The following is a 26,581-nucleotide window of genomic DNA, read 5'->3' on the forward strand; positions in this document are numbered from 1 at the left end:
TTACTACATGGCTATTACAATGGCCAAAAATCTTGATCACTGACTACATCAACCATTGGCAAGGATTTGGAATAACAGAAACTCTCATGCATTGCTGGTAGAAATGCATAATGGTAAATCACTTTGTAAGGCACTTTGGCAGTTTCTTACAAAACTAAATATATACTAATTTTAAGATCCAGTAATCATGTTCCTTCATTCATATACAATGGAGATGAAAACTTATGTCCCCATAAAAACCTGTAATGGATACTTATAGTGCCAAAGTTATAAAGTTAAAAGTTAAAGTTACACTTTATTTATAACTGCCAAAACTTAGAAGCAACCAAAATGCTCTTCAGTAGGTGAATGCATAACAAACTAAGGTAATTCAGATATAGAATATTATTCAGTGCTAAAAAGAAATGAGTTATCAGGCCATGAAAAGACATAAAGGAAATTTGAATGCATATTAGTAAGTGAAAGAATCTAATCTGTAAAGGCTACATACCGTATATTTCAACCATATATATTTTGGAGAAGGCAAAACTATGGAGATAGTAAAATATCAGTGGTTGCCATAGCTACCATCAGTGGGAGAAGGGATGAACAGGTATGGCATTGAGGATTTTTAGAGCAGTGAAAATATTCTGTATGATACTACTATAATGGATACATATTCCTATATATGTGTTCAGAATCTAGGCATGTACACAGCAACACCAAGAGTGAACTGTGATATAAACTATAAATATCGATAATTATGATGATCCAATATAGGTTCATTATTGGTAAAAAAAAAAAAAAAAAATCCCACTCTAGTGAGGGATGTTGATAATGGCAGAGGCTATAAGCATGTGTGAAGGCAAGGGGTAAATGGGAAATCACTGTTCCTTCTCTCATTGTTGCTGTGATCCTAATAATTCCCTTAAAAAATAAAATCTAAAAGGTGATCTCAAATATGGTTATTTTGAAATTCTGAGCCTGAATGAATCTTTTTGGTTGGAGTATATGTCTACTTAGTGTCTAACTCACCAGTTTATATCAACATCAGCATCAGAAAACCTTGTCCCCAAATTCTACACAGCTACCCAAAAACTATGCTACTTTAAGCAAACCATTTCATCCCAAAATGAACACACTAATAACATCTTCACAGTGTTACAAACACTGAATTAACATGTATAAAGAGTCTAGCCTGTAATAGGCTTTCAGAAAACTATCTTCCTTTCTACTTCCTTTCTTCTTTTCTACTAAGTTCCACTTAGTTCTAGTACTATGATTTTAACCTACAACCAGAGTGGCCTGATGTTCATCTTTTCCATCAAAATTCCAGTATGTTCAAATAAAAAACCCTCCAAATTCCTGTAGCTTGCACAAAAGCCTTCTATTTAAATGTTGAGAAGTACATACTATCTGATAAAAGCTTTCAAGATTTTTCTTGTTACAATATTAAATTCTTCAGACAACCCTGAATGATTTTCTGTTCATTCTATCAATACCATAATTGAATACATATTACCCTTTTATTGACTTATTTCTCATTACTGTGGATAATTTTAGACTGGGACTTGGCTAATCATGTCTTTTCTGAATAGGCCAACTATTGGGATTGAAGGTATGAAAAAACTGGGACAAGTCATCTGTAATAGCTGGAAGAATCCGGAAACTGCTAAATACCTTGATTGTTCAGGGTTGCTTTTAGTCTATGACTGCTGAAATCTTACTAGGCATTGGACAGGTGCATTAGTTTGAGGAAACATAATTCAGAACTTCTACTTCTAAGGTTTCAAAAGGTTCTTTCTCAAAGCTAGCTCAGAGGTGCTAATGCTATAATTTCTAGAAGACATAAATTAAGGACTAATGTCAGGTCAGAATCAACAAATATACAAAGTTATCTGCAAGAAAAACATGATGCCAAGAGTCAGAAAATTATATAGATTTGTGTCACTTAGTCAATGAAAGACATTGGAGTCATTAAAAAACAAAACTACAAACCTGCATTACTCCAAACCTGAATTATCTAAGGACTATCTAGAAATTTATTTTTAATTCATTATCACTCTGACATAGATAAACATGTGTATATCAAAGAAATTTAATGTCCTACAGATTCAGCTCAGTGGAAGTGTTTAGCAATGGGGAATTATTTCCTAAAATGTGTAGTTTCTTTCTGTTGCTTCTTTCTAGTTGTGTGTCAGCTGCTATTAGGTAGGGAAAGGACCAGATTAACAGTTTCTTCAATTTTGCTTGAATAAAACCAGAGGGACACTTATATTTTGTCTTAGGTTGGCAATACAAGTACAGTGGAGTTACATCAAAATTGCACTCAACCTATAAATTGTATATTAGGGCATCAGAAAACCTTAGAAAAAATAAATAATTCAACACATCCTTCTTAATAGATGAGTGCCTCAGGCTAGTGAAGCCATATAGGTGAAGAATTGAAGGCAGACTGTGACAGCTATGATCTAAATATATGAACAAAGGTTTCCTGTCATTTGAAAAAATTAAGGCACATTGTTAAGTGACCGAATCAGTGGTTGATATCTTCACTGATATCCTCGATGAAAAAAACAAAACAAAACAAAACGTAACTATTGGCCAGAGGGAAACACAAACTAATGAAAAATATCTATAGTGTTATTATAGATGTTAAACTATATCTATAATCACACATTTTATATATTTAAAATAACTTTGAGGTTAATTTTTACTGCACATAATTTCTATTTCATATTAACTTTGGAACATATATGATATAAGAGACCCACTAAATAAACCATGGGAAGGGATACAGGTACAATAAGTCCATCAAACAGCTGGATTCAATGCAGGAACAAAATCCCAGTCTCTCAGTTACAGAAACATTTATTGGAAGAGAATCAAAGATTTCTATATTTAGAAAGCACAAGAGAAAGTATTCACTGAATAAAGTGCTGTTACAAGACTTGAACACATAATATAGATTCTATATTTTACAGATAATTTTATGATAATAAGTTTCCAATGGAAAAAAAAATAAGTTTCCAATGAGAAAAAGCCAAAGAAGGGGGGAGTATGGGTATGATGTATGGTAGACAAAGGTAGCCCTAGTAAAGTGGTCCCTTATGTATGGCAATGTGAAGTTAATTTTGTTAGTGTCTATGCCAAGTGGCAGGGAGTAGATATTCATTTTATTTCTCACTTAGGAAGAGACTTAAGGCCTATGAACAGTTGTGTCTACGGAAATATTGTGGTCTACTCAGCATTGCTTGGTACTCAGGAATCCAGTAATTTACAGGCCTGATGTAGGTAATCCCTTTTCTTATATTAGTAAGGGTGCAAGGGCACTTCCCAGCAATCCTTCCTATCATAGGTAGGAACTATTATAGATTAGATATTCAGGACGAGTTTAAACCAAGCACTACTCTTCTCATTAACCAGGTAGTTCAAGGTCAGTAATAGCAAAAAGCAGACGTTAAGGGTTGATTAGTTACACTGAGTCCCATTCCTCTTCTAGTTATGCTGGGCCTCTGAAGAGAAATGACTTTATTCAGATTTAATAGAAGGAGTCTTTTATTTTTAAAAGACCATTATGGCTTAAATTAAAATCAAACTGTCATCAACAAATCAATAAAATTGAGGTTAATTACCATTTTTTACAACTAAGAAGAACACAGAGATGCAAACCTTGAATTTTCTTCTCACTTCTGCTATTTTCTCTTCTAATTCTTCTGTTTTAAATTTGGTTAGGTGGAAAACAGCACCAACCTGATAAGCTTCCTTGTATAACTGTTTAAGAAATTCATCATTTTTTGACCTTAGTTTCATCAAAGATTGTATTTCAGACTCCAATTCTGATTTTTTCCTTATACTGTAAAATATAAAGCAAAAAGATTGATATGATTATTCAAAAAGAACATATATAGAGGCAAATACATTTAATAATAGCAAAAAAGGAACAAGGTCATACTTTATGTTGCCAAAAATATAAAATAAACAGATTCTTAACTAAAATTTGAATACAAATAATATGACCCAAAATTCCATTTATTTTCCTGCTTTTCCTCTTGGCTACTCCTAATTGTCAAGCTTTGCTCAATTGCAAAAGGATAGGTGTATCGATAAGAAAGGCTTTTGGGGGTGGGGGGACACCTTGATGGCTCAGTGGCTGAGCATCTGCCTTTGGCTCAGGGTGTGATCCCGGATTTCCCGGATCAAGTCCCACATTGGGCTCCCTGCATGGAGCCTGCTTCTCCCTCTGCCTGTGTCTCTGCCTTTCTCTCTCTCTCTCTCTCTCTCTGTCTCTCATTAATAAATAAATAAAATCTTTAAAAAAAAGAAAGAAAGGCTTGGGGCCCTCAAATGCTCAGCTTTCAGAGCATTCATCCCTTCTATATCAATCCATCCCTTCTAATCCTATTTAACATGACTCTTTAAGAATAACTAAATATGAGAAAAATCCAGTCTATGAAAGACAGAAGCAAAACTTAACAAAAGAAGACCAGTAGCTAAAAGAAAACTTTCAAAAAAGAAAACCAACAGCTAAGGAGAAAGAGTTAATAGAGGAAAAAAGTAAGATGTTAGATTGGATATCATCTTCTTCCAGATACATATCACCGAGGCATACAAGATAAGAAGAAAAACAAATAAGACATAGTTATTTTCACAAATGAGGTAGGCATCTCTATAGAACAGAAATTAAAACTAGGAAACAAGGCAAAAGTACAGAATCAACAAGAAACTAACTGAAGGTATTCTACCGGAGGTGTTACTCAAGTAAGGCTCACTGTATCACAGCAGGGGTTTACGTCAGTTGTACTTGTTGGCAAAATAACCAACTTACTGATGAAAACTATAGGTTTATACAAAGCTAGGAACTACAGCATTGGGAAGAAAAGACTCAGAGACCAAAAACTCAACCAATAAGTAAAGAAGAAATTTTAAAAAATTGAAACACAACATACAAAAACAGTTCTAAAAGGGAAGTTAATAATAAATGCCTACGTTAAGAAAAAAAGATCTCAAATCACCTAACTTTCAAAGAACTAAAAAATTAAGAACAAACTCAGCCCAAAGTTAAAAGAAAAGAAATAACAATCAGAGGAGAAACAAGTGCAATAAACCAAAAGCCATAGAAAAGATTACTAACAGAAAAACATGTTTTAAAAAAAATATAAAAACCAACAAACCTTTAAATACATTAAAAAGATAGAGAAAGAAAACTCAAATAAATAAAATCAGAAATGAAAGGGCCATGTTACAAGTGATAACATAGGAATACAAATGTTCAAAGAAACTACTATAAACAATTTTATGCCAACAAATTGGATACCCCAGAAGAAATGCATTCCTAGAAACACATAATCTACCAGACTGAATCCTGAGAAAATAAACAATCTGAACAGGTCACCAATGAATAAGAAAACTGAGTGAGTGATCAAAAACTCCTAATTAAAAAAGACCCAACCTGATGGCTTTACTGGTGAATTCTACCAAACATTTAAAGAAGAATTAATGCCAACTGTTCTCAACATTTCCAAAAAAATTAGGATGAGGGAAAACTTCCAAAATCAATTTATGGGGCCAGCATTACCTGGATACCAAAGCCAGACAAGGACATTACAAGAAAAGAATATTACAGGCCAATATCCCTGATCAATATAGATGCAAAAATCTTCAACAAAATCTTAGCAATCTGAATTCAACAACAAATGAATAGGATCATACACCATTATCAAGTAGGCTTTATTTTATCCCTGGGGTGTTAGGATGGTTCAAATATGCAATTCAGTAAATGTGATACACCACTTTGGTGGAATTAAGGATAAAAATATGATCATCTCAAAAGAAGCAGAAACACAATTCAACATCCATTTATGATTAAAAAACTCTCAAAATATTGTATATAAAGGGACCGTATTTCAACATAATAAAGGCCACGTATGACAAGCCCACAGATATATCAACACACTCAGCATAAAAAAAATGAAGGTTTTTCCTCTAAGATCAGGAACAAGCCAAAGGTTCCCGCCCCCTCTTACTATATCTTTGCAACACAGTTTTGGAAATCTTAGGACATTTAATTAAGCAAGAAAAGAAATAAAATATATCCAAATCAGAAAGGAATCATTAAAATTTTCTGTTTGCAGATGACATGATCTTATATAGACAGAACCCTAAAATCTCCACCAAAAAACTGTTAGAATTAATACATAAATTCAGTAAATTTACAGAATACAAAATCAATATATAAATATCTGTTGTATTTATATATACTAACAATGAACTATCTGAAAAAAATAAAACCTCACTTACAATAGCATGAAAAATAATACATAGATAAATTTAACCAAGGATATGAAAGATCTATACACTGACATTGTACATAAGACACCGATGAAAGAAATTAAGGAAGACAAAGATGTGGAATATATCCTGTGTTTATGGATTAGAGCAATTAAAAATGTTTAAAATGTCTATATGATCCAAAGCAATCTAGAGATTTAATGAATCTCTATCAAAACTCCAGGGGTATTTTTCACAGATACAGAAAAAAAATAACCTAACATTTGCACAAAGCCATAAAAGACCCCCCAAAGCCAAAGCAATCTAGAAAAAGAACAAAGCTGGAGGTATCACACTTCTTTACTTCACATAATATTATAAAGCTATAGTAATCAAAGAAACAGGATGGTACTAGCATAAAAAAAAACAGACACATATATCAATAAAACAGAATGAAGAGCCTAAAAAAAACATTTGACAAGGATGCCAGCAACACACAATGGGGAAAAAATCATCTCTTCAATATATGGTGTTGGGAAAACTGGATAGTCACATGCAAAAGAATGAAACCAGACCACTATCTTATACCATGTACAAAAATTAAATTGAAATGATTTAAATACTTAATAAATATGAATATATTATTTATAAATTATAATTTAATAATTAATAATAAATTAAGTATTTATTTAAGTAAATACTTAATTCATTTCACAGGAATGAATTAAGCACAGGAAACACAGCACAGGAAATAAAGTAAAAATCAACAAGGGTAACTATGTCAAATTAAAAAGCTTCTATAAAGCAGAAACCAAACCAAACCAAACAGAAACAAAAAACAAAACTAAATAAATTGAAAAGCCAACCTACTTAATGAGAGAAAATATATTTCAAAACATTTATGTGATAAGATGTTAATATCCATAATATATAAGTAATTTATATAACTTGGTAGGTAAAAGCCAAATAACTCAATTAAGAATGGGCAAAGGACCTGAAAAGACATTTTCCAAAGACACAAAAATGGCCAACAAGTATGTGAGAAAGGTGCTCAACATCATTAATCACCAAAGAAATGCAACTCAAAAAATATCACCTCTCATCAGTTAGGATGGCTTTTATCAAAAAGACACAGCAAATTCTTGCAAGAATGTGGAGAAAAGGGAATTCTTGTATACTGCTGATGGGATCATAAGTTGGTACATTCATTATGGAAACAACCTAGGAGTTCTTCACAAAATTAAAAATAGAGCTGCCATTATGATCCAACATTTGCATTTCTGTGTATATAGCTGAAGAAACAATATCAGTTACTTGAAGAGATATCTGCATTCCTATGTTCACTGTAGCATTATTCATAATAGCCAAGATATGGAAACAACCTAAGTGTCTGTCAATGGATATATAAATAAAGAAAATTCCATATAAATATGGAATATTATTCAGTCATGAGGAACAATGAAATACTGTCATTTGCAACAAAATGGATGGACCTAGAGGACAGTATGCCCAGTCACATAAGCTAGATAGTGAAAGACAAATGTTATATGATCTCATTATATGTGAAATCTAAAACAACAATAAAAACTAATTCATAGGGCAGCCCGGGTGGCTCAACGGTTTGGTGCCGCCTTCAGCCCAGAGTGTGATCCTGGACAACCGGGATCCAGTCCCACGTCAGACTCCCTGCATGGAGCCTGCTTCTCCCTCTGCCTGTGTCTGTTCTTCTCTCTCTACCTTCCTCCCTCCCTCCCTCCCTCCCTCCCTCCCTCCCTCCCTCCCTCTCTCTCTCTCTCTCACTGTGTGCGTCTCTCATGAATAAATAAATAAAATCTTTAAAAAAAACTAATTCATAAAAACAGAGAGTAGATGGTGGTTACCAAGGGCTGAGAGGTGACAGGAATGGAAGAGTGATTAAAGGTGTAAGCCTTCAGTTGTAAGACGAATAATCTTGGAGAATCTACTATACAGTATGGCAACTAGAGTTATATTGTGTTGCATACTTGAAATTTTCTAAGAGTATAGACCTTAAAGCATATTCACCACAAAAGAACAAATAGTAACTATGTAAGGTGATTGATGGGTAGTAATTATTTCACAAAGTATAGGTATGTCAAATAATCATATTTTATACTTCACATATATACAATTTTGTCAATTATACTTAAGCTGAAAAAAATTAAATAGAGAGGAGGTGTATGTAATAAAACCATATCCAAAAAATTTCCAGTACTGAAAATCAACATGGGTCATTAAAATGAAAAGTCCTACATAATGTTAAACTAGATGTATTACACACAGAGAAACACACATACCCCTAGGCATGGAATGGTGAAATTTAAGTACTCCAAAATATGAAGAGACAATTCTGAAGTTCCCAGGGAGAAAAAAAAAAAAACAGATTACTTACGAATAAATGATATCCAAATGCCATCAAATGTATGATCACGCAAAATCAAACGAATGATTGGATAAGTTTAGAGATTTAAGGCACATGATGACCAGAGTTTACTCTTGTATTAAATACTAGAAGTTTGCTAAGAGAGTAGATTGCAGGTGCTTTCATCACACAAACACACAGAGACACACACAAAGATAACTACGTAAAGAGATGGTATGTTAATTAGGTTGACTATAGTAATCATTTCACTATGTATATAAAATCATCATGATGTAAACTTTAAGTATATATAATTTTTAAAATCTAAATAAATCATAAAGTATTTTTAAATTAATAAGAAAAAATTACTTTGGATCTAGAATATAATACTTTGAGAAAATCCTTGTTTGAATGGATTGAATAGAAAACGGAATGTGAGTTCATGGAAACGGGAATGGGCACTTTACTTAAGATTTGCTATAAAGAATAGAAGGGCAGAGCTGGGATTCAGGGCTCTATTTTTATCTTGTGTTTGCTTCTAAGATGAGTAATATTATGCAATTTTCATATGCTATTAGAGAGAAATAATAATAACTCACAGGAAAGAGGAATTGTACTTGCAAAGCCCCAAGTGTGTAAGAGTAAATGGCATCCAGGGGTGCCTGGGTTACTCAGTTGGTTAAGTGTCTGTATTATGTATTATGTATTATGATCCTGACATGATGTCAGGATCTTGAGATCACTGCTCTCTTTCCCTCTGTGCCCCCTTTCCCAGCTCATGCTCTTTCTTTCTCAAATAAATGAATAAAATCTTTTTAAAAAGGGTAAATGGCATCCACTTGGCAAGTGTGTGGGTGATGGTAACTCTTATGTAAGAGCTGCTCCTGTTATTAGATGTTAACAGAGGGGAACACAGAGTATGCAGAAAGATGCAAACAGGCTAGCAAAAAAAGAGGTCATTTTCATTTGATTGCACCTATGATCTCTATTAATTATCTGGGAAGATTATTAGCTTTAAAAAGGGGGTGATATGGGTATTAGGAATGGAGAGAGTGATAAAATGTGAAATAGTTGTCAGAAAAACTGTATCATCCAAAAATTTTTTGGTAGTAGTGGATGTCACCTGAGATTAGTAGTCATAGAATTCAAGTTCAATTCAGGAGCAAATTTATCATAGTGCTAAGGAAGCTTAAATATGAGGGCCTCTAACCGACCAAACCCCTTGTAAAGTCCTTTGAGCATCTTTAACAGTGTTTTCACAAGGTCACACGTTTTTTACAAGGTTTGTAAAAATAAGATATTTTAATAAAAATATATTAAGAATATTTTCTCTTTTTTTTTAAACATAATTTATCCTTGTAAAGCGGCATTGAATTGGTTGTGGGAACCCGGTACTCACAATCTTGTATACTTCATGAAGAGACCTCACATTATATAACATTTCAGGCCCACCAAAACAGGATCCACCCATGGTAAGATTAACACTATTGTGTTTTACTTTAGCCACATTCAGCTGTTCGGATCCTGCTTTAGTTCAATGATAGAGCTTTTCAAGTCACAGAAATTAAATTTGAAGGTTATTTAAATGAATGCTTATTTTGGTCAGATATTAACGGACAAGATGGTGGGATATAAAAAATTAGTAGGGATAATAGACTGGTCATCTTGAAGTGTCGAATAATTGTTGGAGTGAGGGTAATAATAGAATAGGTAAGCTGCAAAGAGAGGTGTCAGCTTTGAGAGACTGGATTCTTAAAATTGAGATCAGGATTCTAAAAATTGAAACTGGGAAGTAACTCCCTTAATGCAATGATAAGATGTAGGGGTACAATTGTAAGAGAAGGTGGTTGGTATGAGCTGGAAGAAATGACTGTTGGAAATGTGGAGATCTAAAAATTGAGAATCTAAGTTTTTGAATTTACTGAATACAGACCAAATTCAGATTTTGATTGCCTCTGAGAAAGACAGAGAATAGAAATAATAAGAGCAATTTATTTGTAATATTTTAATTCCTTAAATCAATGTCTAAAGTAGGTTAAAATATTGGTGAGTAGTTAAAAGTCAAATGCTTTTGAATGTAGCGTTTTCTCTTTCAATAGCTGAAACAGTGAAAAATAAAATAAAAGCAAAATAGTTTAAGAATATTCATTGAAATGTGTGCTGTTAAACGCTGAAAAAATCATATTCCATACTCCTCTGAAGTAACTGAAATTAATAGGCTGGTAAGATATAGCTAAGCGAGTATGAAAAACACAGTACCCTCTGGATTCATTCTAAGTATTCCAGGCTATTTAACAACTTCAATAATATTCTAATTGCTATCTCTACAAATAAATCACTATCCTGTTAACTCTTGATAAACACATTTCATAAAATATACTAGTATGTCTTTATGGTGTTCAATAGCTTTTTTGCTCATTTCCCTCGATTATCAACCCCATCTTTGGATCACGGCAGTTACAATGGCATTGTCTTGCTTGAGGTACAGTATAGCACTAGGAGTAATATTTTACAGAGCCTGAAAGTAAGAAAATTACTATATAGAAATTCCTACCACACAGTTAACTTCAAGCAAACTAAATACAAGTTAATCAATTTCAAATCATCTTAAACAAGTTGTCTTTGACTTAAGCTCCTGAGGCCTGCCTATCATGTGAACAAGCAATCAAGTAAAGTTTCTTGCTCAAGTCAAATGTCCCAAATGTAAAAGGTCCATTAATAAAAGATGCTTACTTATTGAAAGACAAAATTACTAATTATACATTGTACTACAAGGTAAACAATTACATATCATTGTTATCACCAAAAGGTCTTGCAAATATTTGTATGCAGTCATGAACAAAGTCTGTTAAGAAATATGGCATCTATCTTTTAATGTAGCCATTTTAAAAATGAACTATATATGAACAATATACAATATATAATCATATACTGAATTATGTACTTTATTCAAATAGTGTAGCAGTTGGAAATGCAATCAAACAGAGAAATTCCAAGTAGTGGAATCTTAGCATATATCAGTCGAAATTTGGGGAATTTTCATGAGTGTTTAATAGATGTGTGTCAGTGATTTGCTTAAAAAGTTATTATTTTTAGATTTATGGAAAAAAGAAGCTGGGAGTAAGGGGAAGGTGATTCAGGTAAATGGGAGAATAAAAAGGAAAAAAGTAAAGAGTAAGAAAAACAGAGCTCTTCTGAGAAAGCAATGGATATAGCCAGATAGAGGTGGAGAATTAAAGTAGCAGGCTTTTAATTTTTTTTTTTTTTGAAGTAGTAAATGTCATGTCGATAGTCTGCTCTAACATGTCAGAGATAGGAATTAAGCCTTGCCAGTGGAGATAGAAAGTATTTCTGAGAAAAAAACATAAATTATGGATTTAGATATACCCACAATCAGATTCTGATTGTCCTTTATGTAATATGGGGGAGGTAGCTTCATACACAATTTCTTTATCTGTAAAATTTCCTTAATAATAACTCCCATTAGAGATGCTATAAAGATTAGGTTTAAATACATTGAGAATAATATATATGCTATACTATACATGTTGAATAACATACACAAATGATTTAATGAATAGGTTTTTGTTAATAAGTATGTAACTGTATGGATCTTTATTACAGTGCCATCTGGTTGAATGAAATGGAAGAAAATGAGAGAAAAAAAGACAAATAAAAAAGGTAAATAACCATTAATAATACTTTGGAGAAAAATGAGACATCACAGGTGACATCAGAACAAGCATACAACAGAGAGAATAGGAGCACAGAGATACTAACGGAAAGAAAGAAATAAGGATAACTTTTATATTTAGCTTTCATTAGTTCATTATGTGATTTATTTAACACCTACTGAAAAAAACACAGACAAGCACAAAGACACAAACACACACAATGCCTAAAGGCAAGAAGCTTAGCTAAGAGGAAACACAAACAAACCAACAGTAACTGTACATAATATGACAAGTCGGAGAGAAAAGTGTATGGAATCAGAGGAGGTTAGTTAAATGAATACTTATGAACATTGACTGCATATCAAGTGCTATGCTAGGCGATTGGGATATGAATTAAAACTAAGCTTTCCAATTTATATTCTCATTAAGGATAAAAGACACATGCAAAAACAGATCTCAGTGCAATCATAAGTACAACAATAGAGGAAACAGAAGAAGCACTTAATATCACTTTGTTTTGGGGGACAGGGGAAAATAAATAAATTACCAACAGGGAAAGTACCTGGGAAGAGTTAATGTCTGATCTATTGTATGAATGATCAATTAATCATGTATTTTTTTAAAAGCCAGAAAAAGAGGCAAAGGAGGAAAGGGAAGGAAAAGGAGGGGAATTTCAATCAGATAAATACTACAAAAAAAGATTAAAGCTTAAAACAATATAAGTTTGGCTATACTAGCTTTTTATAGGCTAGCACATGGAAATCATGGAAAGTGGTACAAGAGGAGTCTGAAGTTGTATAGGTTAACAGATTAAAGTGTCTAATACATCAGTCTGGGAGCTTGGACTATGCTATAGTTGGTAGGGAGACTCTGAAACTTTAAGATGCTGAAAATAAATAACATTTCATCCTTTGTAAATAATTTGCAAGGGTAATGCTGTATATCAGGATCTGAGGGCTCAACCTTGGTGTAAGGTAGACCAGTTGGAAGCCTATTTTAGTATTCCAATTAAGAAACAATTAGAGCAATGATTTATTTAATTGGTAATTAAAACAGACAGAAAGGAAAGCACCATTTATAAGGCAGACTTAAAGATGTTGGTAAGATGCTGGCAATAGTGGAGTGTCCTAGGGCAGCTCCAGTGGCCCAGCGGTTTAGCACTGCCTTCGGCCCAGGGTGTGATCCTGGAGACCCATGATCGAGTCCCATGTCGGGCTTCCTGCATGGAGCCTGCTTCTCCCTCTGCCTGTGTCTCTGCCTCTCTCTCTCTCTCTGTCAGTCATGAATAAATTAAAAGAAAATAGTGGAGAGTCATAGAGGATGATACCTAAAACAAGGATGATACCTAAAACAAGGAACTTGGTGGGTAATGGTGTCAAGATGTGACGTTGGAGGAGAGAGGAGATAGTCAAAATGATACTATCAGGAGAAATAAAAGATGTGGATATAGATTAAAAAGTAAAGAAAAATATGACATATGTTAAGATAACGAGAGTAGATAAAATTTCTGGAATTGAGAACAAGGATGTAAATGGGCTGCTGTTAGAACCCTGAGCTAACCTATTAGAGGCAAGTAGAGATAAACAAGCCCCTGTAGTATTCCTAGAGAGAACAGCTTCAGAGTTAAAGGGAGAACGAAGGGAGTGACATGCTGAATCTCAGAAAGGGATACCATCAGAGAGGGCACAGACACAAATGCTTGGTTCATATGGAGGAAAAAAAAAACATGCAATAACCCTAAAAGCATCCAGTGGATTTAGAAAGGGAGATGGTTTTTATTTTTTGTTTTTAACTTCAGTGAGACAAATTTTGGTAGCATGGGAGTTTGAAAAGCCAGACTATTTTGTATCAAAGAGTGATTAATAGTCAAGCAAATACTGTTAATAATATAGGAAATATTGCTAATTATGTGAAAATTTTAATAGGAATGTAAAAGAAATACCATGCAATTGCCTAAAATACAACTAGAATGAGGGCAAGGCTTTCATTTTAGTTTGGAAGAGGGTTAATTATGAATATAGGCTGAAGGAAAAAAGTAATGAAGGAAGATGTCAAAAATAGAAGTGATAAGAATAAAACTACATCCTGAACAGGGCAAAAGGGATTAAGACCAAGAGCAGAAAAAGAGGCATGGGCCTTAAAGAGGAAGTACCATTTACCACTTAAATGTAAAGAGGCAGGAAAGTGGTTTGCAGATATTATCACAGTAGAATGCATTTGTTTGATAAAATACATGTCTCCAACTTTTCCTTCCAATATGAGTAACCGGTAATATAAAGAAAATTAAAGTTTTCTTTCTGAGTTTATCTTCTTTGGGATTTATTATAATGCCTGAATTTAAAGATTTAAGCTTTAAAACTTATGCACTATTATCTGTTGTTGTCTTTCTGAATATTTCTTTCCCATTTTCTCCTTTCTCATTCTGTTCTCCATAATTCTTAATATTTCTTCCACATATTTTGTCTCCTTTGCTCCCTGTGCTGCATTCTGCATTCTTCTTTATGTTTCCAAGTACACTGATTCTTCTGCTACCCTCCTAGCAGCATATGCTATCTAATTAATAAAATCCTTAATCAAAATGGATTCCAGTTTTAAGCTTCAAGTTTTGATAAGTTCTTTTTTAAACCTCCCTGAACTGTTTTTGATAGGTTTTTTTTTGTTCCCTTTAAATATTTTAAACTTACTTCAGCAGATTTATTCCATTATGATCATTTGAAATTATTGGGGGTGTAAATATACTGTGATTATTTCTGCTCTTATTCATGTTGGACTTTTCCCTATTGTTTTACATTTTATATTTAAAAGCCTTACTTTACTGAAGAAAATCTTGTGTAGCCTCTGCCAACTTATTTCTCTACAGAATATTTATCAAAGTAAGATCATTTCTTAAAATAATTTCAAGATTGGGTCTTACAAGGTCACCTAGATGGTACACATAAATGGAAATATTAAACAATTGTGAAAAAAAAAAAACTGTTCTCACTTGTTTTTCCCTACCCAACTTCCAGGTGTAGGCAAACATAGTTTCTTGTCTTCGCCTTTGCTTCTGGGTATATTTCTTTTCTGCTCTACCCATTCAAATGCATTTATGTTATCCAGCTCCCTTACTTGCACAGATCTATAGCTCATGGCCTATATTTGAAAACATTAAAATTTAATTACCCTGTTTACCAAGATCAGCAAAATTACTCTTCAATTCATATTTTCAGGACAGCCAAGTATCAATTAAAAATTTAATGTAATTGTTCAGTTTGCTTTGCTTTGGCCCCCTGAGGATTTCCTTTACTTCCCCATATGCCCAACAAGGCATTTAAAGAATATATATCCTATTTATGCTCCACTTATAAGTTTCTTACATTCTCTATTGTCAGTGTTGCAGGAAATGTAAATTCTCATTACTGTTTCATCCACATACTCTTTTAGACATTTTATCCTGTCCCTTTGCTTAATTTTTTGACTCAAACTGTGTGTCTTCCTCATCTCTGTGCTATAGACTTATGTATCTAATTGGTACTTATCATTTCCATTTAAAGAGCTCATAAGAATCTGAAATTTAATATGGCCCAAAGAGACATAATTATATCTTCTCCAACATCCTCCTCATACTTTCTTCAAGCCCTTGTTACCTCAGCAAACACCCTAATCATTTTTCCCCTCACATTTTATATTCCATCTATCAAAAGTTCTGGTTGGCACTTCCTCCAAAATTTATATGTGAAATCAGCTATTACCATTTTTATTGAAAAAAAAAACCTTGACCGATGTGATCATTATTCTAATTTTTCTGGATTACCAAAAAAGTTGTCATCCCTCCTTTATGCACTAAAGTCTATCTTTCACTAAGCTGCTCAGCAGCTCTTGCTAAAATATAATGTAAGATGCTTTAAATGCATTCAATTTTTTCATCTATACTCCTTTATCACAGCCCACTTATGGGCTTGCAGTATCTGGGCCCTGTTTGCCTTGCCAACATTTATCTCCTGAAATTACAGTACCCATGTAGAATTTTCCGGAATCACTGGCCTCCATTCTGGTTCCATCACAGGACTTTTGCATGTTCCATTCCATCTATTTGGCAAGCTCTTCCCTGGATCAGCTCAAAGCTGGCACGCCTCCTTCATTCAAGTCTCAATTCAAATGTTTCTTCTTAGAGAGGGTATTCCTAAAGATTCTTAGTAAAGCAGAGCTCCCAACTCCTCGTTGGCTCTGTCATTCTAGCACATTATCCAGTTTTTTCTTCCTCTCAAAAATATGACTGAATTTTTAAAAATTTATCATTTTACATGTTTATTATCTATTTAGGAGAATATAAATTTAAATGATATCCCCAGCACTAAAACGGCATTTCATATAAAGCAAATGTTCAGGACACACAAACACACACATACACAAACACATACACACTCATAAACATACATTTGATTTTTAGGTCTACATTTTCTTTAAGTATAATCCTTGGTTATAAAGTTAGTCATAAACATAAAGTTATAATATTAGTCTATTGGACATAATTATGAAATTATAAAATCACTGCATAGGGTAAAAATAAAGATCTATGAAACTATTGCTGATGTTAACCATGAAATAATAAAAACAATTGAACTTTATATTATTTTCTCTATCTCTTATAATGGACACTGTCTAACAAATGAATATTTTGTACCAAAAATGCCATTCAACAAATATTTAATGCACATCAACAATGTATCTTTATATTAGTGACTAGATTAGTCCTTCAGGATTCAATAATAGGGGAAAATATAGACAGGTCCTACCTGCAAGCATTTATAAGGCAGTGGGTGTGCAGCCATGCAAAAAGTGTACATTTTATCTTTTTCTATTCTACGTGTAAAACATCACCAAGGCTATCCTATTTCTAAGAGAAAAAATAATTAAATAAATCTGAGATCATTATAGAAGGCAGAGTACTTCTATAAAAACACAGAAATGAGTGGGGGAAAGAAATCACAGGTAATCAGTCACTACTGCCTAAAATGAGCAGCAGCTCCAGAATTTCCGCTAGCTAAAGCCATTCCTGCGTTTCTAATCATACTTATTAGGCTGCTAAGAAAGTTTAGCTTCTATAATAATTATTACCTTGGGGGTTCACTGAAAGTAGGAACTTTCCTATATATATATATACAGAGAGAGAGAAAGAAATTTTATGCATGTAATGTGAATTCAATAATAGATTAATAAATTATTGAATGCATTTTTTGTTGGACTGAATTAACATTTTATTAATTTAATGTGTTTTTAAGCATAACATTTTATTGAAGCAGAACTTTTATAAAGAGGAGTGTGCAAATCAAAGAATACAGCATATTACATTTCACTGTGAATATACCAGTAATGCCTTCATTGAGACAGAAAAAACTGAACATTTTCAGCAGAAACTCCTGTGTGAGCTTCCCCAGTGACTGCTACCAAATAAGAGCTACAATCCTGATGTCTATCACCATCATGAAAATTTGTCAGTTTTTTAACAGGATCATATTGTGTACACTATCACTATGCCTTTTTTTGCTCAATATAATGATTACAAGATTCACCTAAGTTGTTCCATGTAGCTGAATTCTGTTCATTCAGCTCTTGTTTTCAGCTCTATGATTACAAGATTCACCCAAGTTGTTCTATGTAGCTGAACTCTGTCCATTCAGGTCTTGGTTTTGGCTCGGGGTCATGAGATCATGTCACACATTGGGCTCTGGGTTGGGCATGGAGCCTGCTTGAGATTCTCTCTCTCCCTCTCTTCCCTCTCACTCACTCTCTCTCTCAAAAGAAAAAAATTTAAATCTTACTTATTAACTATTGTTCATATCTAGTAATGTTTCAATTATCTAGCTACCTATATTTTGGCCAGCACTACACAGTTTAATAAATATTTAATCTTTTTCTTGTTTAAATACAGCATAGAGCTGTTTATGATCATGAATCACTTAAAAAGTAAGGTTAGTTTCACCTGGCAATTATATTTCAAGACCTACTATAAAGCTATAGTAATTAAGATAGTGGGATTTAACAGTGAAAGAGCAGACAAATATATCAATCCAAAGGAATAAATAGCCCAGAAATAGACCCACAGAAATAGTCAAATGATCTTTGACAAAGAAGCAAAAGCAAGACAGTGCAGCAAAGATCAACTTTTCAACAAGTAGCGTTGGAACAACTGGACATCTACATAAAAAAAATGAAGCTAGACAGAGACCTTATATCTTTCACAAAAATTAATTCAAAATGGATCACAGACCTAAATATAAAATGCAAACTATAAAATCCCTGGAAATAACATAGGATAAAAACTAGATGAGCTTGGGTATAAATTTCTTTTGTTAGAAAGAAATGAAAGAAATAATTGATAAGCTAGACTTTATTAAAATTAAAACCTTTGGCTCTGTAAAACCCATGGTCAAAAAATTGAGAAAACAAGCCACAGACTGGGAGAAAATATTTGTAAAAGACACATCTGGTGAAGACCTGATATCCAAAGCATACAAAAGGAGCTGACTTTTGCCCACATAAAATTTGCACACCAATATTTATAGCAGCTTTATTTAAAATTGCCCAAACTTGGAAGCAACCAAGATGATCTTCAGTAGGTAAATGGATACTAAACTGTGGTACATCTACATACATTTACATACATCAATTTATCATTGATACTATTCAATGATAAAAAGAAATGAATGACATGGAGGAATTTTAATGCATATTAGTAAGTAAAAGAATCCAATTGCAAAGGCTACATATTATATGATTTCAACTATATGTCATTCTGGAAAAGGCAAAACTATATAGACAATAAAAAGATCAGTGATGTTCAGAGTTTGGATGGGAGGGATGAGGGAATGAGTAGACAATACAGAGGACTTCAGGGCAATGAAAATATGCTGTAAAATACCATTATGGTAGATATATGTCATCATACATTTGTCCAAACCTATAGAATGTAAAACACTAAGAGTTAACTCTGATGTAAACTATGGACTTCGGGTGACTATGTTCTGTAAGTGTAGGTTCATCAATTGTACCAAATGTACCATTGTGGTAAAAGATGTTGATAATAGTAGAGGCTATGCATATGTAGGAGCAGGAGGCATATGGGAAGTCTCTATATCTTCTCCTCAATTCTACTGTGACCTTACCTGCTCTTAAAAAAATAAAGTCTTAATTAAAAACACATCATTTGTACACCTTAAATACATACAATTTTCATTTCTCAATTATATTTCACCAAATCTGGAAAAATATTTTTAAAAAATAAATAATAAAGCACATTTTAATGAATGTTTAATAAATTATATTTAAGAGTTTTCTTCACATTAGTTTCCTATTTTATATTTGCCTATTGTTGAATTTAGGTTTCATTTTCTAATGAATGAGAAAGTAGTTTTTGTTAGTGGATAGAATCTATAGAGGCCATTAATAATATTTCTTTTTAAAAAAAATTTATTTATTTATTTGAGTGAGAGATAGAACACAAGCAGGGGGCAGGGAGAGAGAGAAGCAGACTCCCCCCTGAGTAGGGAACCCAGTGTGGGCTTCATCCCAGAACCCCGGGATCATGACCTATATTTATACATGATTTGATGTTATAATTTATCCCACAAAATTTCTAATTCATGAAAATTCTAATTTCTAAGAAGTAAATGAAGTGGTAAACATAAAAATGTTTGCTTGCCAATTTAAAGCACTTCTGCATTTAACATCTAGCTTCCATCACCATGAACATCTTCCCTCAATTTCAGACCTATGCATCAAAAGTGAAATCTAGACACTTACACTTGAATCATGCTGTACACAATTCCAAAACAAACATCTTCCCTCCAACCTTTCTTCCTCCATACATTTTTCATTTTAATATCTGGTACCACTATTAAACCAGCTACTCAAACCTTAACTCATCTAATTACCATCAAAGTGGTACCTTTAGAAGAGAAATCTGACCATCTGGCTTCTTTAGTGGCTTTCCAAAGTCTTCATCAGAGTCTAAATCCTTTGGAATGATGTGTTATCTAAAACTTAGTTCCCTACCCTCAATGTTTGTCCTTACCTGCCTGCCACATAAAAACACGTGTGCACGCACACACACACACATGCACACAGAGACAGACACAGAAATCAGATCAAGCACTTGCTTTAAGCTTTAGCCACAAAGTCAAAGTGGGAACTCAAAACAATCTTAACTGTACACTAAGATAATTTCTATTTTAATGTTAAGACTACTATCTATCTGGGATTGTTATTATTGGACTAATATGTCAAGTGTATTTGAACATCCACTAAACATTAAATTGAAGTCAGATTAAATTGTAAAAAAAAAAAAATGAGATAAGGTTAAAAAAAAATAACAACTGAATCTGAACATAGAAAATCAGGTTTCAAATGCCAGTGGTGTTAAACTATAGAAATTTAGAAAAGGTACTTTCCTCTCTGGATCCTAAGTTCTTTATTTCTTCTTGGAAGCCCCCCTCAAGAATTCTATAGAAAAAGCAGAATTCAAGAGAGGATACATAAGTATTCCACCTAATTAGTGATCAAAGAAATGGAGTTTGAAACAATATTGAGAACACATTTTTTCACTTATCAAGTTGGAACAGATTTTTTAGAAACTGTACCACTCAGTGTTAGCACAGGTACATCACAGACCATGCTTACATACTGTTCAGCTTCAATAAATGATACCATCTTTCTGGAAAGTAGGCTTAGAAAGGTATTAGGAATGTATTTTATTCTTTGGAAAAGTAATAGGAATTTAAAAGTATTAGAGCAAATCTTTTATAAATCTAGTTTAAATTTTAAAAGGCAATGATGCTAAGAAAAATTTCTGAAAAAAGTCACAACAATATTTGTAAGTCATAAATAAAAAACCTAAACATAAATGTTAGAATAATTATGGAAAAATCAAGGCCCACCCATGTAACAGCCTTTTGTACAGATATTTAAGTAATATATTTGAAATCTGTATAACAATGCAACAAAAATTCTATTATATCATTATGGGAATAAAAGCAGAACAATTAGTTTCATTATGAATTTTTAAAAAATAAGTAATATACTAATATAATTACCTCTATTTCCTGAAATGATTTTAAGTTTTTACACTTTTTTGTATTTTATTTTCTATAACAATAGCCAGAGTCCAAAAAAAGGTCACAGAAGATGCTTTTGTTTTGAAAACACTGGAAATTTTGATAAAATGGAGCTTTGAATATGATGGCTCATGAAATGAAAAAAGTTATTGGGCATATCCAAGGACAAACTGAAAAAGAGAACCCCTCTAATACATACAAGATTGCAAATGATTAACTCAATTTTATCTTAGGGCTGAAAGATTTTCCACTAATAGTTTCCAGAAGAAAATGGACAATGCACAATAAAAATAGCCAAAAGCACAACGACAAAAAAAAAAAAATAGCAAAAGCATGAGTTAGGAGAATAAGATGCAAAAGTAGATGACAAAGACTACACATATTTGAATTATTACATGTAAATAAAATAATAACTATAAAAACTATTTGTACTATGTTGTAGAAGCAACAAGTAAGCTTAAACAAGGAATCATAAAATGACTTAAAAGGTTTGGAAGAAAAATAAATAACATTTGGAAATGAATAATTACGTTTGCATCTATCTACCTACCTACCTACTGAGATACCTGTCAATAATTGAGAGTAAGAGACTTATCATTTAAGAATGTAAGAAATACTTGCCATATATGACTGATGATTATCCCCTCAAATATTACTTTTTTTTTTTAATCTTCTCTTCCTTTGGAACATCACTTAAAAATGTGGTAGACTTGATTTTTTTCCTTCTTTCTTTCTTTCTTTCTTTCTTTCTTTCTTTCTTTCCTTCCTTCCTTCTTTCTTTCTTTCTTTCATTCAAGACTTTATTTATTTATTCATGAGAGACACAGAGAGGCAGAGACATAGGCAGAGAAAGAGGCAGGCTCCCAATGGGGAGCCTGATGCAGGACTCAATCCCAAAACCCTGGAATCATGACTTGAGCCAAAGACAGACGCTCAACCATTGAACTACCTAGGTTCCCGACATTTTTCTTTCCTGTATATCCCTTCATCTTTCATTTCACTAATATTTCATTAATTCTCCACTGAGTACTACATAATCTGCTCTTAAAATTATCCTTTTTTAAAAAAATTTTAAGTAAAAAACTTGAAGGGAAAGTTAGGTAATTAAGTGGCATCTAAGGTATTAATTGGTCAAGTACGATGCATATGATGGAATTCCTTTCCTATAGCCAGGGCTACATTCCCACTATTAAGTGATAGATTTTATCTGTGTTCTCAGTTATGCACTCTCTTTTTAAGAGGATTAGATTTCCCACCTTGTGGACACCAGGATTGGCCATATGACTTGCTTCATTCAATGGAGTATGAGCAGAAGAAACACTTATCATCTTCTGGGGGAAACTGTAAGAACCATCAAGTGATCTCACTAATGAATTTATTTATACTTACCAGAGCAATGTGCCATGGAAGGATATGATCCTTCACCCTGAATCTAAGAAGTAGAAATAAAATGAAGCATTGATGCAGCTAAGTTTCAATGCAAGTGAAAAAATTATAAACTTTTGTATATCATTAAGATGGGGTGATTGCTTGTTAGTGTGGGATAATCTAATGCATGCTAACCTCACTCACTCTGTCTTCCTTTCTTTTAGAGGAGTCTTCTCCTTAGCTTCAGATTTTCTTTTTCTCTCCTCTGGTTCTCTTAATAAAATGCAGTAATATTAATACGTACAAATTTAAGTTATCTTTTGGAAAACAATGTTTCTTTTGTTCTCTTTTAAAAAGTATTTTCAACATACAGATAAATCTTATAAATGTTTAATTCTATTATTTCTGAAGATACAATGCTCACTAAGAAATTTTAACCATCTTCGTATACAATCATGAAATATCATCATTAATCTTCTCTCTTCTTTCCTCTTTTCCTCCCTTCAATGGATAGTATAGTATGTATCAGGTACTATGCCCGATGATGCAGATACATTGATGAAGAAAATATGGCCGTGGCTTATGTCTTCCCTCACAGATATTCTCATTTATTGAAGGAAATGAACAAGAGTCAAATATTCATACCCACAAAATTGCAAATATGACAAAAAGAAAATGAATGTGAAAAGTAGGTGTGCCACACACACACACACATATAGTAAACAAATTGGATTTAACTGGACAGTCAATGAAAAGTTTCTCAGAACTGACTCCTAAACGGTTTTTAAATTAAGGATAAATGCTGGATAGAGGGAACAGGAAAAATAAATGGAAGTAGCATATAGCAAATGTAGATAGAATATAGTAGAACATAGCCAAAATGCAATATGGGCGGAGAATATATGGTAAATGGGAGAAGATGCAGTAAGGCCATTGTATTTGGACCTAGAAATAAGGGCAAACCATGTGTGATATTAGACTTCAGAGGCAAGCATGTCTGCCTATTCAGGGGCCTTGAAGGAGAAGTTACGGAGGCATTCTGTACCTTTATTCCTGTTAACATTAATGTAAGTATGGAGAGAAAACAACCATACTTCTGTTAAAAAGAAAGAGATGAAAGAGAAAAAAAAAAAAAAAGAAAGCAAATAAATAAAGACAGAGGGAGGGAGGGAGGGACGGAGGGAAGGACGGAGGGAGAGAGAGAGAGAAACAGACAGAAGAACTTAACAGTGTAGATAATAGTTTAGAAAGGGAGCATAATGACTGCAGTAAACTAGCTTTGGAAGTCACTGTAAGCTTGTACCAGGGTGCTGGTGGAGTAGTGAGACAGATAAAACGAGATTAGCATGTGGAACAGTTTTTTCTTAACATGTTGAATATGAAGATTGAAATAGAAAAAGAAAGCAAGAAAATCTGTAGGTTTCTGTGCTAAGAAAACTAGTAGTAGCTAGGAAGAATTAATTGAAGGACAGCCAGAGCGTGATTAAGCATATTTTAGGAGGAGGGGCAAGAAGGTGGAAGTGTAGGGTCCCCAAGTCACCTGTCCCCACCAAATTACCTAGAAAACCTTCAAATCATCCTGAAAATCTACGAATTCGGCCTGAGATTTAAAGAGAGACCAGCTGGACTGCTACAGTGAGAAGTGTTCGCGCTTCTATCAAGGTAGGAAGACGGGGAAAAATAAATAAAGGAACAAAAGGCCTCCAAGGGGGAGGGGCCCCGCGAGGAGCCGGGCTGAGGCCGGGGCGAGTGTCCCCAGGACAGGAGAGCCCCGTCCCGGAGGAGCAGGAGCTGCACCAACCTTCCCGCGGAAAGGCCTCCCGGGGAATTGGAGCAGGAACCAGGAGGGCGGGGATGCCCTCGGGCTCCCGGGGACACTAATAGACACCTGCACCCCAGGGAGAGTGCGCCGAGCTCCCTAAGGGCTGCAGCGCGCACGGCGGAACCCGGAGCAGCTCGGAGGGGCTCGGGCGGCGGCTCCGCAGAGGGGGCTGCCCGGCTGGGAGTGCGATTCCAACAGCATAGGCTGGGGAGCACAGGGCACGGGGGACACAGCCCAGGATCCAGCCTCCCCCCAGGACAGGCAAAGGCTGGGAGGGCCCAGGACCGCAAGGACGCTCCTGCCCCCAGCTGAGCAGATCAGCGGCCCCGCCCCCGGAGCCTCCAGGCCCTGCAGGCTGAGAGCTCTGTAGCTACTGCGGGAGCTGAATCCAGGGCTCCAGAGCTGGCCACCACCACTGTGATTGTTCCTACTGGGGCCTTACGGGGTAAACAACCCCCACTGAGCCCTGCACTAGGCAGGGGGCAGAGCAGCTCCCCCAAGTCTAACACCTGAAAATCAGCACAACAGGCGCCTCCCCCAGAAGACCAGCTAGACGGACAGGGGGAAAAACAAATTATTGACCAAGCAGCACTGGAAAGTTCCAGGGGAAGTCAAGGGACTTACAGTATACAGAATCAGAGGATACTCCCCCGTGTTTTTTGTTGTTGTTGTTGTGGTTTTGTTTTGTTTTTTTCTTTTTGATTTCTGTTTGCTTCCCCCACCCTTTTTTTTTCTTTCTTTTTCTTCTCTTTTTTTCTTGTTTCCTTTTTCTTTTTCTCTTTTCTTTCCTTCTTTCGCTCCTCTCTCTCCTTTTCCCAATACAACTTGTTTTTGGCCACTCTGTACTGAGCAAAATGACTAGAAGGAAAAACCTCACCTCAAAAGAAAGAATCAGAAACAGTTCTCACTCCCACAGAGTTACAAAATTTGGATTACAATTCAATATCAGAAAGCCAATTCAGAAGTACTATTATAAAGCTACTGGAGGCTCTAGAAAAAAGGTTAAAGGACTCAAGAGACTTCATGACTGCAGAATTTAGATCTAACCAGGCAGAAATTAAAAATCAATTGAATGAGATGCAATCCAAACTAGAAGTCCTAACGACGAGGGTTAACGAGGTGGAAGAATGAGTGACTGAGATAAAAGACAAGTTGATGGCAAAGAGGGAAACTGAGGAAAAAGGAGAAACAATTAAAAGACCATAAGGATAGATTAAGGGAAATAAATGAAAGCCTGAGGAAGAAAAACCTACGTTTAATTGGGGTTCCCAAGGGCGCCGAAAAGGACAGAGGTCCAGAATATGTATTTGAACAAATCATAGCTGAAAACTTTCCTAATCTGGGAAGGGAAACAGGCATTCAGATCCAGGAAATAGAGGGATCCCCCCGAAAATCAATAAAAACCATTCAACACCTCGACATTTAATAGTTAAGCTTGCAAATTCCAAAGATAAAGAGAAGATCCTTAAAGCAGCAAGAGACAAGAAATCCCTGACTTTTATGGGGATAAGTATTAGGGTAACAGCAGACCTCTCCACAGAGACCTGGCAGGCCAGAAAGGGCTGGCAGGATATATTCAGGGTCCTAAATGAGAAAAACATGCAACCAAGAATACTTTTATCCAGCAAGGCTCTCATTCAGAATGGAAGGAGAGATAAAGATCTTCCAAGACAGGCCAGAACTGAAAGAGTATGTAACCTCCAAACCAGCTCTGCAAGAAATTTTAAGGCGGACTCTCAAAATTCCCCTTTAAGAAGAAGTCCAATGGAACAATCCACAAAAACAGGGACTGAATAGATATCATGATGACACTAAACTCATGTCTTTCAATAGTAACTCTGAATGTGAATGGGCTTAATGACCCCATCAAAAGGCGCAGGGTGTCAGACTGGATAAAAAAGGACCCATCTATTTGCTGTCTACAAGAGACTCATTTTAGACAGAAGGACACCTACAGCCTGAAAATAAAAGGCTGGAGAACCATTTACCAATCGAA

The 26,581-nt window shown here is 34.4% G+C and overlaps 1 protein-coding gene across 1 annotated transcript in view; it reads right to left on the minus strand.

Moving 5' to 3' along the window:
* The window catches only part of CCDC178 (coiled-coil domain containing 178), a 376,460-nt gene that overhangs the window by 269,424 nt on the left and 80,455 nt on the right, over window positions 1-26,581 (minus strand). The window contains exon 12 of the mRNA XM_041749242.1: window positions 3,652-3,835. Coding sequence (XP_041605176.1) covers window positions 3,652-3,835 — 184 coding nt within the window. The remainder of the gene's footprint in view (window positions 1-3,651; window positions 3,836-26,581) is intronic.

The sequence above is a fragment of the Vulpes lagopus genome, chromosome 1 (genome assembly GCF_018345385.1).
Source record: "Vulpes lagopus strain Blue_001 chromosome 1, ASM1834538v1, whole genome shotgun sequence".
NCBI classification, from domain to species: domain Eukaryota; kingdom Metazoa; phylum Chordata; class Mammalia; order Carnivora; family Canidae; genus Vulpes; species Vulpes lagopus.